The sequence below is a fragment of the Arvicanthis niloticus genome, chromosome 10, assembly GCF_011762505.2.
Source record: "Arvicanthis niloticus isolate mArvNil1 chromosome 10, mArvNil1.pat.X, whole genome shotgun sequence".
NCBI classification, from domain to species: Eukaryota; Metazoa; Chordata; class Mammalia; order Rodentia; family Muridae; genus Arvicanthis; species Arvicanthis niloticus.
This window is the reverse complement of record NC_047667.1, coordinates 77,417,634-77,429,943: the sequence shown is the minus strand read 5'-3', so window position 1 is coordinate 77,429,943 and position 12,310 is coordinate 77,417,634. Positions and strand designations below refer to the sequence as shown.

At 36.7% G+C, this 12,310-nt stretch overlaps 1 protein-coding gene across 1 annotated transcript in view; it reads left to right on the top strand.

The window, feature by feature from the left end:
- LOC117716227 (contactin-associated protein like 5-1) overlaps positions 1-12,310 on the top strand; it is a 688,126-nt gene that overhangs the window by 614,227 nt on the left and 61,589 nt on the right. Inside the window, exon 19 of the mRNA XM_034513191.2 lies at positions 261-485. Coding sequence (XP_034369082.1) covers positions 261-485 — 225 coding nt within the window. The remainder of the gene's footprint in view (positions 1-260; positions 486-12,310) is intronic.

Genomic DNA, 12,310 nt, shown 5'->3' with positions numbered 1-12,310 from the left:
TTTCTTTTTAAGTCTTTAAAAATACAAAGTAGAGAGTGATAAGGGGAGATGTCCAACCTGTAGTCTCCAATATCAACATGAATCCATATCTGGACATGTGCACACACATACACACAAGAATGTATTTAAGCAAGAAGCAGATTTTGTGGTTTCCTAAAACAACCCTCACCCAGTGCTGGATGCAAAGAACCAAGGAGGAGATATTACAGAGTAATTCACTAAATATTTGAAAGAATGTTCTCTTATATTCTCTTTTGCAGAAATTTCAGCTCTTTTTGATTCTGCCACCTCCATTACATACATGTTTCAAGAGCCACACCTGGTGACCAAGAACACAAACACCTCATCTTCAGCTATATATGCAGATACAGCTCCATCCAGAGAAACCATCATGCTGAGTTTTATGACAGCACAAGCTCCGACCCTCTTGCTCTACCTCAATTTCTCTTCTCAGAGTTTTTTTAGTATCCTGCTCTCCAGGAATGGTGAGTGTTGGTGGTGTGGAGCCACAAGGACAGCCTTCTCTGAGGGACAGTTCATGCACTGTAGTACCCTGCAGAGACTCTCAGCTGGGCAGCCTGAGTCTAACCTTTCTTCCACTTCACCTATGTAAGCTATAATTGGTAATCTGGGCTAGTGTCAATTTGCCACTGCAGTCTAAACTCATTGATTTTAATTATTCTTGATTATGTTGCTATAATTATTTATTATTTATTCCATGTTGAAATCTATTAAGTATAAAAGATTATAAGCAGATCTGAATTTTTCTACACATATTCTATCATATTTGCTGCCATGTTTATAACTAAGACCTGGTAAAGCATAAATATTGACTGCGATTTTAGATGGGCATTTCCCAGGTCTTCAGGAGAAATATGATATGGGAACCATAACTCTGTCACTCAAGACCTCACTTTTGAGAATATATATATTTTTTCTCTTAGGGGTAGAAATTCTTTTAATAATGACTGACTAGTGAACTCTAATAGTTGTCACTCAGAAATGGCAAGACATGAAGTATTTTACTTGGCCAAAGAGTACTATTGTTTCACAAATAAAATTTGGTTATTTCTTTTCTTCTTGAAATTATTATAATTGTTTAGAAAACTAATGCATTCTTACATAGTATTTCCCCCTGACTTCACATACATAGATTAAGTCAAGTGTATTTTGAAGGCTGCAATTCATTGTTATATGGGATTCTTTGCTGGTGACATGCTCATTAAATTTAATCTGCAAAGAAGATCTCGCTTTTAAGTTTTCAATGTATTTGCAGCACTTAGCCTGTCATGGTGACATTGTTGATTATGAATATTCAAGACGGATTTGAATCAAACTTGAGAAAGAAGATAGACTTAGTCAATATAAGATGGTTACAGAAAAAAAAACAGAAATTAAATAATACAGAAATAATGATAACCACATATGATGGCAGTAGGAGTCAAGATTTTCTATCACATGATTTATTATCACAGGATGCCAGGACAAAACCTCCTAATAGAGTCATAACTTAGTACAAAATATAATCAGAATCCCATCAAATATAATAACTGTTTGAACAAATAAACTGAGGAAACACACATCTATCCTTGTAGCATGATCTCATCCAACATACTACTATGAATAAGAATATTGGTCTATTCCTCTTGCAATCTTCTGGTACCGTGACAAGATTCTAAACTTTTGGTCAGTTTATCACCATCACACAGTTAAAGTGCAGACTGGATTGTGCTGTGCCATGGCAGAGGTGTGGTCTATGAAAGATGGCATGTATGAAATCTTATCCATACCTCAGGTACCAATTATGTATTTCTCTTTGTATGCTGTTTTCTGGCTATTTTCTTTTTATGTTACCTGTATTTCTCATGACAAAGTATGTATGACTTGAACATAAAGAACTATTCATTTAATCTGAAAGATATAATGAAAATTAAGGAATGTCTAGGATGAGCCAGCCTAAAGAAGCATAACAATAGATGGTCCATTTGATGATGTAGATATCATTTATTCTAAGACCAAAGTTGAGGGAAGAAACAGAAAGTACACAGAGGAAGAAAAGGAGAGAGAGAGAAAAATGAGTAAGAGAGAAAAATGGAAAAGAAAGAGGAAGCTGAGGAGGAGGACGAAAAATGAAGTAGAGGAGAAAGACAAAGAGGGGGAAGAAGAGGAAGAAGAGGAGTACTGATTATTTTTCAAGCCAATGGGCCATTTAGTTACCAACTTGTCACTAGTTTAAAAGATTGTGGCCAAAACATTCAAACATATCGGGATGTCACCTTTACTGTGTCAAGACTTTTTAGTGTATGAGTCAGTCTTTAGATCCTTGGGCATGGACAATTTGAGAAGTTACATACAGGACAGATAGCTAGTCCATGGAACAACCAGGAATGTCTATCAATACTCAGCCTAGTAATCTTCCTTCTGACCTGCATCATCTCCTCCTGATGTGTTTGGACAATATAAAGATAGTTATAGAAATGATTGTCCCTAAAGTGTCTTTAAAGATAGTCCTTCTCATATCAATAACAGTTATAGTGTACCTCTGAAAATATGACTGCCAAAAATATATGAAATGTACAATAGGAATCACTGCATCTAATTATTCTAATGAACCCATACTCATCCTGTGCCTAACTCACCTAGGAAGTCTGGTTACCCATTGATATTAATATACCTACTATGCCAGGTTTCTACCATTGTAGAAATTGAGGCATGAGGACATCATAGTTTATAATATCACAGTGAGTATCAGAAAAGGGCCTCAACCTCCCTTATCCAGCATAGTAGCATAGTAAGGTTTTGTTTATTTTTTGTGTTCCTTGTGGGAAAGTCTCACTGTTACTCAGGTCCTTTGCCCCAGCCTCTGAGTGCTGGGATTATAGATGTTCACCTCCACAACTGGCTGTTTTCTTAATCACAATGGCTAAAAGAAATGTGATAACCCTTTAGCCTTTGAAACACATAATTATTTTAAGGAATTGACCATTCTTTAGTAGGGAAACATTCTTAAATTCCTCCCTGTAATATTTTCTTATGTTTTCCTTTCAAGACATTCTTAAATTCCCTTTATTAGATGTTCCACGTGGCTCTATAGATATCTACATTTTAGAAACCCTAACTGAATTCCAGAAACAAGGAGATGGAAAGGTCCTAACTGTTGGTTGGGTAGGTCTTAGATTACTGTGAAAAGCTCAGGTGTGCAGAGTGGCTTCTCAGGCAGACTAACAGGAGAGCCTGTTAATACAAAAAAGGTTTTCTGTTAAAGATGTGAATCCAATCCTAGAAGATACTCACTGAAATGTCCAGATTCTTGTGTCCTGAAACAAAGAGTTGGACCAGGAGACATGGATAGTTGTGGAAATAGACAGCATATTAAAGACAAAAGCCATCCTGAACATACATACAGTAGTGGGCTAGGTCAGGCTCAGGTTAGTTTGCAAAATTACCTTCCTTTTCCCAAGAACTTATTTTGTACTTGCTATGTTTTAATAACAGCCCTCAGGTAAGGGGTTTCTCTGCTAATGGACTTTTTCCTGTGCGAATCTTGATTCCCTCCCTCTTAATCCGGCCCTACCCCTAAACTCTTCCTCTCTAAGTTCCCCACATGCTGTGGGTAGTCTGTAGTCCAATAATGCTTTATTTAGAATCTGTGAAACTTCTGCCATCTCCTTATCCCTCAAAGACCCAACCAAGGGCGTGTTCTTATACTTTCATTAACACTCATAGTGGTAACTGGTATGATAATTATGAGTCACAGAGGACACAAATAAAACTTGTTGCTGTCTCCACATGACATTGAAAAGAGACAGATTCAAAAACTACTTAAATATGCTAAAAGCAATTAGACAGAGTTGGAGTGATTAGATTTCAGAAGCCATCTAGTTAGAAGACTTTGACTGAAAACCCAGAACACACTGACCTACAAGAGACTGTGTCTTAAGAAAAAAAAAGTTCTCTTTTAGAAGTTAGGGATTCTTATAGGTTGAAGCAAGGTATAAAAAATGAAAGTTTAATTAGTGAAGATGTTTATGTGGAAATCTTCTGTAATCAGGATCTACTCACACCCATTCTTGTAGAATCAACAATTTTGTATTCAAAAAAAATCTTACTTTGTTCTTATTTTAAGACAACTTTAGGAATCTGGTAGTGATGATAAGATCCCAGTTTAAAAGTAAAGAGACATGGGAAACCTGCCCCCACCTCTGCCCATCTAATTCTGCACTCTTCTGTTCCTGCACAGAGCCAGAACAGTTAGTATTCCCTCCTCTGATTAACAACCAACAATTCTCTTGTCCAGATGGCTCCTGCCCTTGAAGGTAGCAGGAGCAAATATCCTTGAAGTGATGAAACCCCACTCTTGGGAAAGAGGCAATTAAGTGTTCCGAGACAGCTGTGACCAGTTTGTAACATATGCTAGCTTCTGATAATGTAATGAGTTGCTTCTTCCCAGGTCAGGAATGTCCATCTCCAGCTTCAAGGTTCCACATCCCTGTCTGAACAAACATTATCAGGTTTGAAGGGTGGCATTCCTTTATCCTCTCATGAAATGCTAAGCCTGGGAAACCTGTGCTTGCTGTTTTTCCTTTATAAACCCCCTTCACTTAGATCTGTGGGCTGACTCTCCATCCTGTTCCATCAGGAAGGATGGTGGCCCAAGCTCAAGACTGAATAAAGACCCTCATGTGATTACATTGGGTTGTGATTCCTGGTGGTCCCTTTGGAGTTTTTATAATCTGGGCACAACAAAAGGAGTGCCATTTGTGCTGTTGCAGGGATGCAAACCCCCACTTCCAGCACCTCAGGATAAAAAGCCAGGGTGCAGAATTAGGACAAGTCTTGTAAACACTCAGCAAAGTTCTCATCTTGTAAATTTATTTTACATAGTTAATCAGGCCAGAGGCAAGAAAATGTCTGTAAGTCAAAGGCATGTGTGCCAGCAGTTGCCTGGCAGCAATTTGGGTTGATAAGATTGAGGTTAGTCATTGCACTTTTTTTGGTACAGATGTGTGCAGTTCTGTACTTGAACTTGCTCAACCTAAGCTTCTCCTGTTTACTTCAAGTAAGAATAGGGCCTAGTGCTTCAATAGAGTAAACAGTTGTCATTTCTAAGAGTTAAGTACTCTGTCTTTCTGTCTCTGTCTTCCTGTCTTTCTTTCTCTGTATCTGCCTGTATGTTTCTGTCTCTCCCCCTGACCCCCATCCTGATGCACACAAAAATTAGTGATGCACACAAAAGATTAGGAGTGATTATGAGGTGATTTTGAGGTGGAGGAATTCTCAGAAGAATCACCAACAACTCTAGAAATTTTTCTTTAAACGGCAGTAGCATGTCCAGTGAAGTGATTGATCTAAAAAATACCCCTGATTTCAATATTCCAATTTAGATTTGTATGCCTGCCTGTAAGTGTGTGTGTGTGTGTGTATGTGTATGTGTGTGTGTGTGTTTATGTGTGTATGTGTGTGTGTATGAGAGAGAGAGGGTGTGTGTATGAGGGTGTGTGTGTAGTCTAGAAGGCAACCTACAGTGTCATCCTCAAGAATGCAGTTCATTTCTTTGAGAGATTGTCTTTCATTGGCCATGATCTCAACAATTAGATTATTCTGAAAGAAATGGATGGCATGTGAGCTCCAAGATTCTGCCACTCTCTACCTTTTCCTGGATGCTGAGGTTACAGGTACATACCAACACACCTGGCGTCAAACTCAGACCCTTATGCTTACACAATAAGTACTCTATCAAATGAGATAGCAACACGGTTCACATTTTACTGAATAACAATTCTCCCTTCTCCATAATATCACAATTTTTCTTCAAGATTATTATGTGTCAGATATTCCTGAAGCTCATTCTAAGTGACAGGAACTACTTAATATATTATAGAGAAAGACAGGATGATGTCCTGTTGTTAAGAATCTACTCCTCAGTCAGAAACATACATTAACACAAGCTTCACATAGACATATGGTTTCTATAGATTGAGTACAGTTAGACTATCTACCAGGAGGGTTGTATATACTAGGGTCAAAGAGAGGTAAACAAAGTTGATCCATTCATTCTGGAATCGAAAGTCACAAAACATTCCACAACAAAGAGATTGACTTTTCCATTATGAGAGATAAGTCAGTATTCTTTAATTTTAATAAAAACATTTTAATTCCTTTCTCCTTATTTTATCATGTTCCTTTCACTGCATATTATAAAATGTGTGTATGTCCATCTGAGTGAATTATTTTCTTCTCCCATTGCTCTGATAAACTGTATGAAGAAAGCAATGGAAAAGATAAAAGTCATAGTTTGAGGGTACAGCCCATCAGGGGAGGCACATAATGCAGAGAGGAGCTGAAGGTGGTCAGAAAGCAGAGATGGAACCTAATGCTCAGCTCAGTTCTTCCTTTTATCCATTTTATGACCCCTAGGCCATGTGATGGTGCTGCCCAAATTTATGGTAGATTTTCTAACTTCAATTAACCTACTCTAGATAAATCCTTACAGTTGTGCTCCAAGGTTTACTTCTTTGGTTGTTTTAGATACTGTCAACTTGACAATCAATATTGATCATCACACTGTCTATATTTATACCCCCATGGAAATATTTTAATTCACCTTTTCAGTTCCTTGCTGGTTGAAATAAACAAGGCAAGTTAGAAGATTCACAACTACAGTAATCGATTTTGCTTAAATTCATTCAATACCACATCTAAATGATATTCCTAGACCACCCTCACTGTACTTTGGCACTGAGTGATTTCTGTGCCTTTACCTCAGCATGTCTATTTTATCATTTGTTTGGAACACACACATTTAGAAGGTTCGCAGTCTACGTTTATGATTGACCACACCTCAAAAAAATAATTATGACCTGAGATACTATGTATTTTGTATGTACTAGGTCAAGAGAAATAGAAGTAAGAAAAGAACAAGACTGAGGATGTCTTCAAAGTGGAAAACCTAACAGTTGTCAGTCAGGGTGAAGTTGAGAATACCATGTCCTCTCTATTACTGCCTTCTCTCAAGGAAGCCCTTCAGCGGTCACTATTGACTACCATATCTAGCCGCCCTCACACCAGAAGATGCGTGCGTTTCTCTGAGCAGAAGGAATTCTAAAGGACAGAGCTAGAGAAACATGCCCCATATTATTATTTTGTTTTGTTTTATTTTTATTAATTATTTCTTTTAGTCTCACTCAGACATGACCAAGTCAGTCTCTTGGGATTGCTCTCTCTATTGATACATACATGTATGAGCTTTAAACAATTTCTTCATTGTCTCCCATTATTTATTTCATGATAATGTTGCTGTGACCCATTGTGACTTTTCAGCAATGGCTTTGAGTGCTGATTGATCGTAGAGCATGTCTAGTATCGTGGACTTAATTCACTTTGCTAAGTTTTGGGTTTGAGCAAGGGAATAAAGACATGTGGGTAGAATGAGATGCTTATACTATTTCTTATTTCTCTCTTTGTTGTTGTGGATGCAATGAACACATTAAATTTTGGTTTTCTCCTAAGTATCTAAACATTATCATATGCAGCATTTTATCCTACTTCACAGCCTAGATGTTAAAATACTAATTTCTTCCTTTCAATTAACGTTAGATTCAGAGAAAGAGAGTAATTAGATCAAAAGAGGTCATGGAGTTTGGAGCCCTTATCTCAAAGAAAACTCTTGAGGATTTTATCTACTTTTTCCCCATGACATATAAGGACAAAGTTAGGAAGTTAGCCTAAACGAGCAAAGATGAGATACCTCTCCATCCTATAGGAAAGACTAAACAGCTCCATCTTGGATTTCCAGCTGCTAAAAGTGTGAGAAAAAGGAAAAATAAGTCTCATGGTTAGGTCAAGGGTTACTCAGTACATGGTATTTTATATTTTCAATAATTGAGTAAAGACAAAACAAAATGAGGCATATGTGTATACCTCATAGACAGTATTTTATAAATAATTTCACTATCCTATTGATAGCATAATATCCTATTATTAGCTTAATATTGTGTTATCAGATCATGATATATAAAGGTGAATATTTAAGTCATTTGATACTAAAATAAAATTAAAACAGGAAATGTAAAATTCTCAGAGCCTACAAAGTGAGAACTTCATAGGCATAGCATTAATAGAGAAAAGTGAAAGAAAGGCTATGATTATTCTCACATTAGGTGGCTGCCATTGTACAAGGACTAAAAAAATTACACAAAAGTATGAAGGCAAGAATATTTAAAAATGACTTTTTTCTAAAGCTTTGCGAAACTTACCTACTAAAGGAAGGTAGAAAGAACAACAGCAAAGATAAAAATAAAAGAAGAGAGGGTTTATGGGAAGGATTGATAGAGAGTTATGTACTGCCAGGCCACACTCTTTAAGCCCAAGTCAACATATATAGTTAAATGTGGTACAAACGCTTTACTTATTTCAGACTCAAGTCCCTGTACAAGAAACATTAATCAAAGGCTTATGTAGAAACAAAATTAATGGAATATCAGACATAATTAACTCTACAGACACCCATTGAGTATTATCTTAGTCTGTGAAGGCTGCAGGCAAAATGCTGCTGATTGATTGACTTGAAGAACTCATTTCTTTGCCACTTTTGAAGTCTAGGAGTAGAAAATCAAGGGCTAGCAGACAGAGTTGTTGCCAGATAAGGGTTCTTTGGTTGTGTTGAGTACCTTTTCTACTTACACTTATGTGTTTGTATTGAAGAGAGATGAGAAAAAAAAGAAACAAAAGGAGTGAAATAGCAGGAGATGTGGGTGCTTGTGTTGCTTGAAGAGAGAAAGAGGGAGATTTCTGAATCTTCTTGTGTGTTTTCTTTGATAGATGCTAATGCTGTAAGATGAGAAACTGTCCTTTAAAATATCACTTTTTTAAACTGGGAAAATTAGCATCCTCTTTTGAGGTTTTTAGTTTTTTTTTTTTTTTCATAATAGTAGTCAAGAATGGTCACAAAAAGAAATTTAAGGATAACTTAATCAGCATATGAAATAAAGCTAGTTAGTTAGGCAAACTAACCCTCTGCAGATTACCAGAGGACAGAGACACAGAAGAAGAAAAGACAGTCAGGGTGCTTGAGCTATGTGTGGAGACTGGCAACTAGGCAAAATGAGGAAAGAAGGAATCTCAGGATTTCAGCAAAATACAACTGAACTCCGGCTAGCATCAGAAGATAAAAAAAAAAAAAAAAAAAAAAAAAAAATGGGAGAGTTACAGTGCTCAGAAAGGAGGGCATATTCAGCAGAACCTCATAGCGATTATGTAGCTGCATTGACCTATTCTGAGAAAGAACAGTACACTATCTTATTAAAGAAATGATCATTCTTTCCATCTCTTTAGTTTGGCTTATGTGAACCAGCCTTCCTATGAGCAGTCCTTTGGACAGGTGATTGACTAGCTCAGATAGATGTGCTTTTATGGCGAACGTGGATATGTTTCTACACAGAGGTAGCTTCTATTCCTAGTGTTAACATTTGGCCTTAACTATTGTCTCTAAACATCACCACATTGAATGATAAGCTTCAACATGTACCTTTTATTGATGACACGTAAAATATCCTAGATACTGGTGTATGTATATGTAATAGAAAAATGAATATAGTACAATTGACACTCAGAAAATTCATGAGATAAAGAGCCATGTTTAGTTAATTTTTATATCACTGCTGAGCAAAGTGTCTTAGCTTGAAAAGTGTACTGTGGTTAAAATATATATTATAGCTCTAGTGAGAGAAAGAATCATATAGCTAGCAAGTGTAGAAAGTCCAGGAGAAGACTTTGTAACCCACAATGGTTTAGCCTTTGGACAGCAACAGAGCCAGGGGAAATAAAAGATAAAAAGTGTGAAGTGTCATCATAAAAACACAACAGCTCTTACTTCAAAGAAGATAGGCAATATTTTATTCTAGATCCAGCAATGAGTCACCAAGGCTACAGAACACAGAGTACTCAGAAAACATAGATTTGAGTTAACTCAAATTATATCATCCAATGTGGTAACAGTTTGATGAATTTTTTATGGAAACATGATTGAAGAAAATTATGAATTAAGGCACTCCTTAAATACATTTGGAATATATTAGGTATGATGGTTAAAGCAGATACTGTAAGTGAATATACCCATTTTTTTGGTTGGTGAGAGGTCATGGCGTTTTAAGTTAGTGCATTCTGAAAGATTTCATTTGTCAGTCATAAAGATGTTAACTTAGATACAAAGATGGGCAAATGCTGGGTTCTAAGGTATTGAAGATGGTCCATGACAAAGTGACAAAGATTCCAATAATGTACTTCTTTTAAGAAACATTTTTTTTCACATAAGGAAGGATTATCATTGCAGCAAGTAATGCTCCAAACAGTGCTCACTGCAAAGAAAGCAAAGTGTTTTACAGACAGACATGTTTACTATTGGAGAACACACTCCTTACAACTAAAAGTTCCAGGTCCGAATCACATGTTCAAACAAGTGGCAGAAGTGAACTTGGGAATTAAGTGTTAAGATGAGTAAACTTGCCTGCATCAGGTCTTCTAAAGCAAGTCAGAATGACTTGGCAGTTTTGGAAGTCTCCTTACATGTTTCTCCCGATGGCCTTAGCAAAGTAGAAAAATATAAAGGTCTGTGTTCAGTCATTTAAAGAGCAATACCTTTCCTAAATGTCCACCTGTCAAGGGGAAAATAGTGTCACAAGATTTCACTGTACGTACTCTAGATACTGGATAAGCCTTCCTGTCATGTGAATGATCAAATGCTTCTGAATGAACTTGGGCATGGACAGCAGAGGTTGAACTTAGTTAGTGGTCCTCAGAGTATTCTCTCTGAAGAATATGGAGAGGTGAGTTGCTGTCTGTTGTTCAGCTATTCTGTGGCTATGTTTTCTAAAATCTTCTGGGTCTTTTTACTTTGCACTTTCCCAGTTTAAACAACTATCAAGGAATGTTCTTAGACTTGTGTAATTGTTTTTTTTTCAAGCAAAGTGGTTTTCTTACCATTATAGTGTGAGGCTCTAATTATTATCTTTTCTTGTGATGCTTAGTGGTTGCAAATCGGTCGGGGTGGTTGAGGAACCCATTTTCTCATGTTCAGATTTGGGATAATTGTGTTGGTGAAGGTCTCCCAGCAGGTTCTCTTGAATAATTAGATCCTGTTTAGGATAGGTTTGGAGAACTCAGATGAGTGTACCAAGGAGCTGGCTGCATACTGAGCCAACTGAATCTTTTCTTAAGTTCAGGAATGGAGACATTGGAGGATTGCATATTTAATTTCTGAACTAGACTTCTAATTAGAGGTGTAAGAGTTAATAAAATAATTTATTATCTGTGTAAAGAAAAGTCTTTGTCAGATAAAAAACATACTGTCATTCTCTTTTCGAGCATTGTAAATACTTATACCCTGAGATGGAAAAGAATGCCCTAACTCCTTTAATTTTTTGTACTTCTTTTTTTCCCAGCAAATTTGCCTTGAATGGTAATTACTTTTCATTGTAATTTTTTTAGTTCCTCAATACTTTAGCATGTAGATGTCTGTGTTCTGTTCTCTACCATCTGTAAATATGATGTGCTTATCTCCTGTGACAGGCCACTTTTCACTTAAGGTTGTTTAAGGATTCATGGAGTTTCTTTCTGAGGAACAGTGTGTTTGTTGCCTGGACCCAACCTTATCTCTGGTGATTACTATTCATGGTGGTCTGGGTTTAGGTTGAGTGTTTCAAGGCCTCTTATTCAAGAATATAATATAAACACAAAAAGATTGCCAAATAGTGAGGGAAACTAGAAAAGTAAAGCATTGATACTTGTTAGATAGAAAGAAAGAGTCAAAACTGACAGAGGGCCATGTAATTGAAGATCCTCAAGCATCACTGGTAACTCTCTGGAGTCTGCTTTTAGAAGGGTTAACAAAAGTATGAGGTAGTTTCTAAGTGGCATAATTTGGGGTTACTATTTTGATAGATATGTTAAGTCATATAATCATTTTTTCTACACTACTTGTCACTTCCCATCCTTCATCCGATTAAAATGCTTGGTTATATATAAGCATCAGATAGAAATGCCAGGCACTCCCTAAAAGTTTACTTGACATCAGAATTTTGCTTTATTATACAAAAGCCCCACACTAGTTTATATAAGATCCGAGAGTATGATTGAAGAGAATCTGTCTAAGTTTAATCTTCCTTTAGGTGAAGGAAGCTGTCTTAGTTAAGGTTTTACTGCTGTGAACAGACACCATGACCAAAGCAATTCTTATAAAAACAACATTTAATTGGGGCTGGCTTACAGGTTCAGAAGTTCAGTCCTTTATCTTCAAGGCAGGAACATGGCAGCA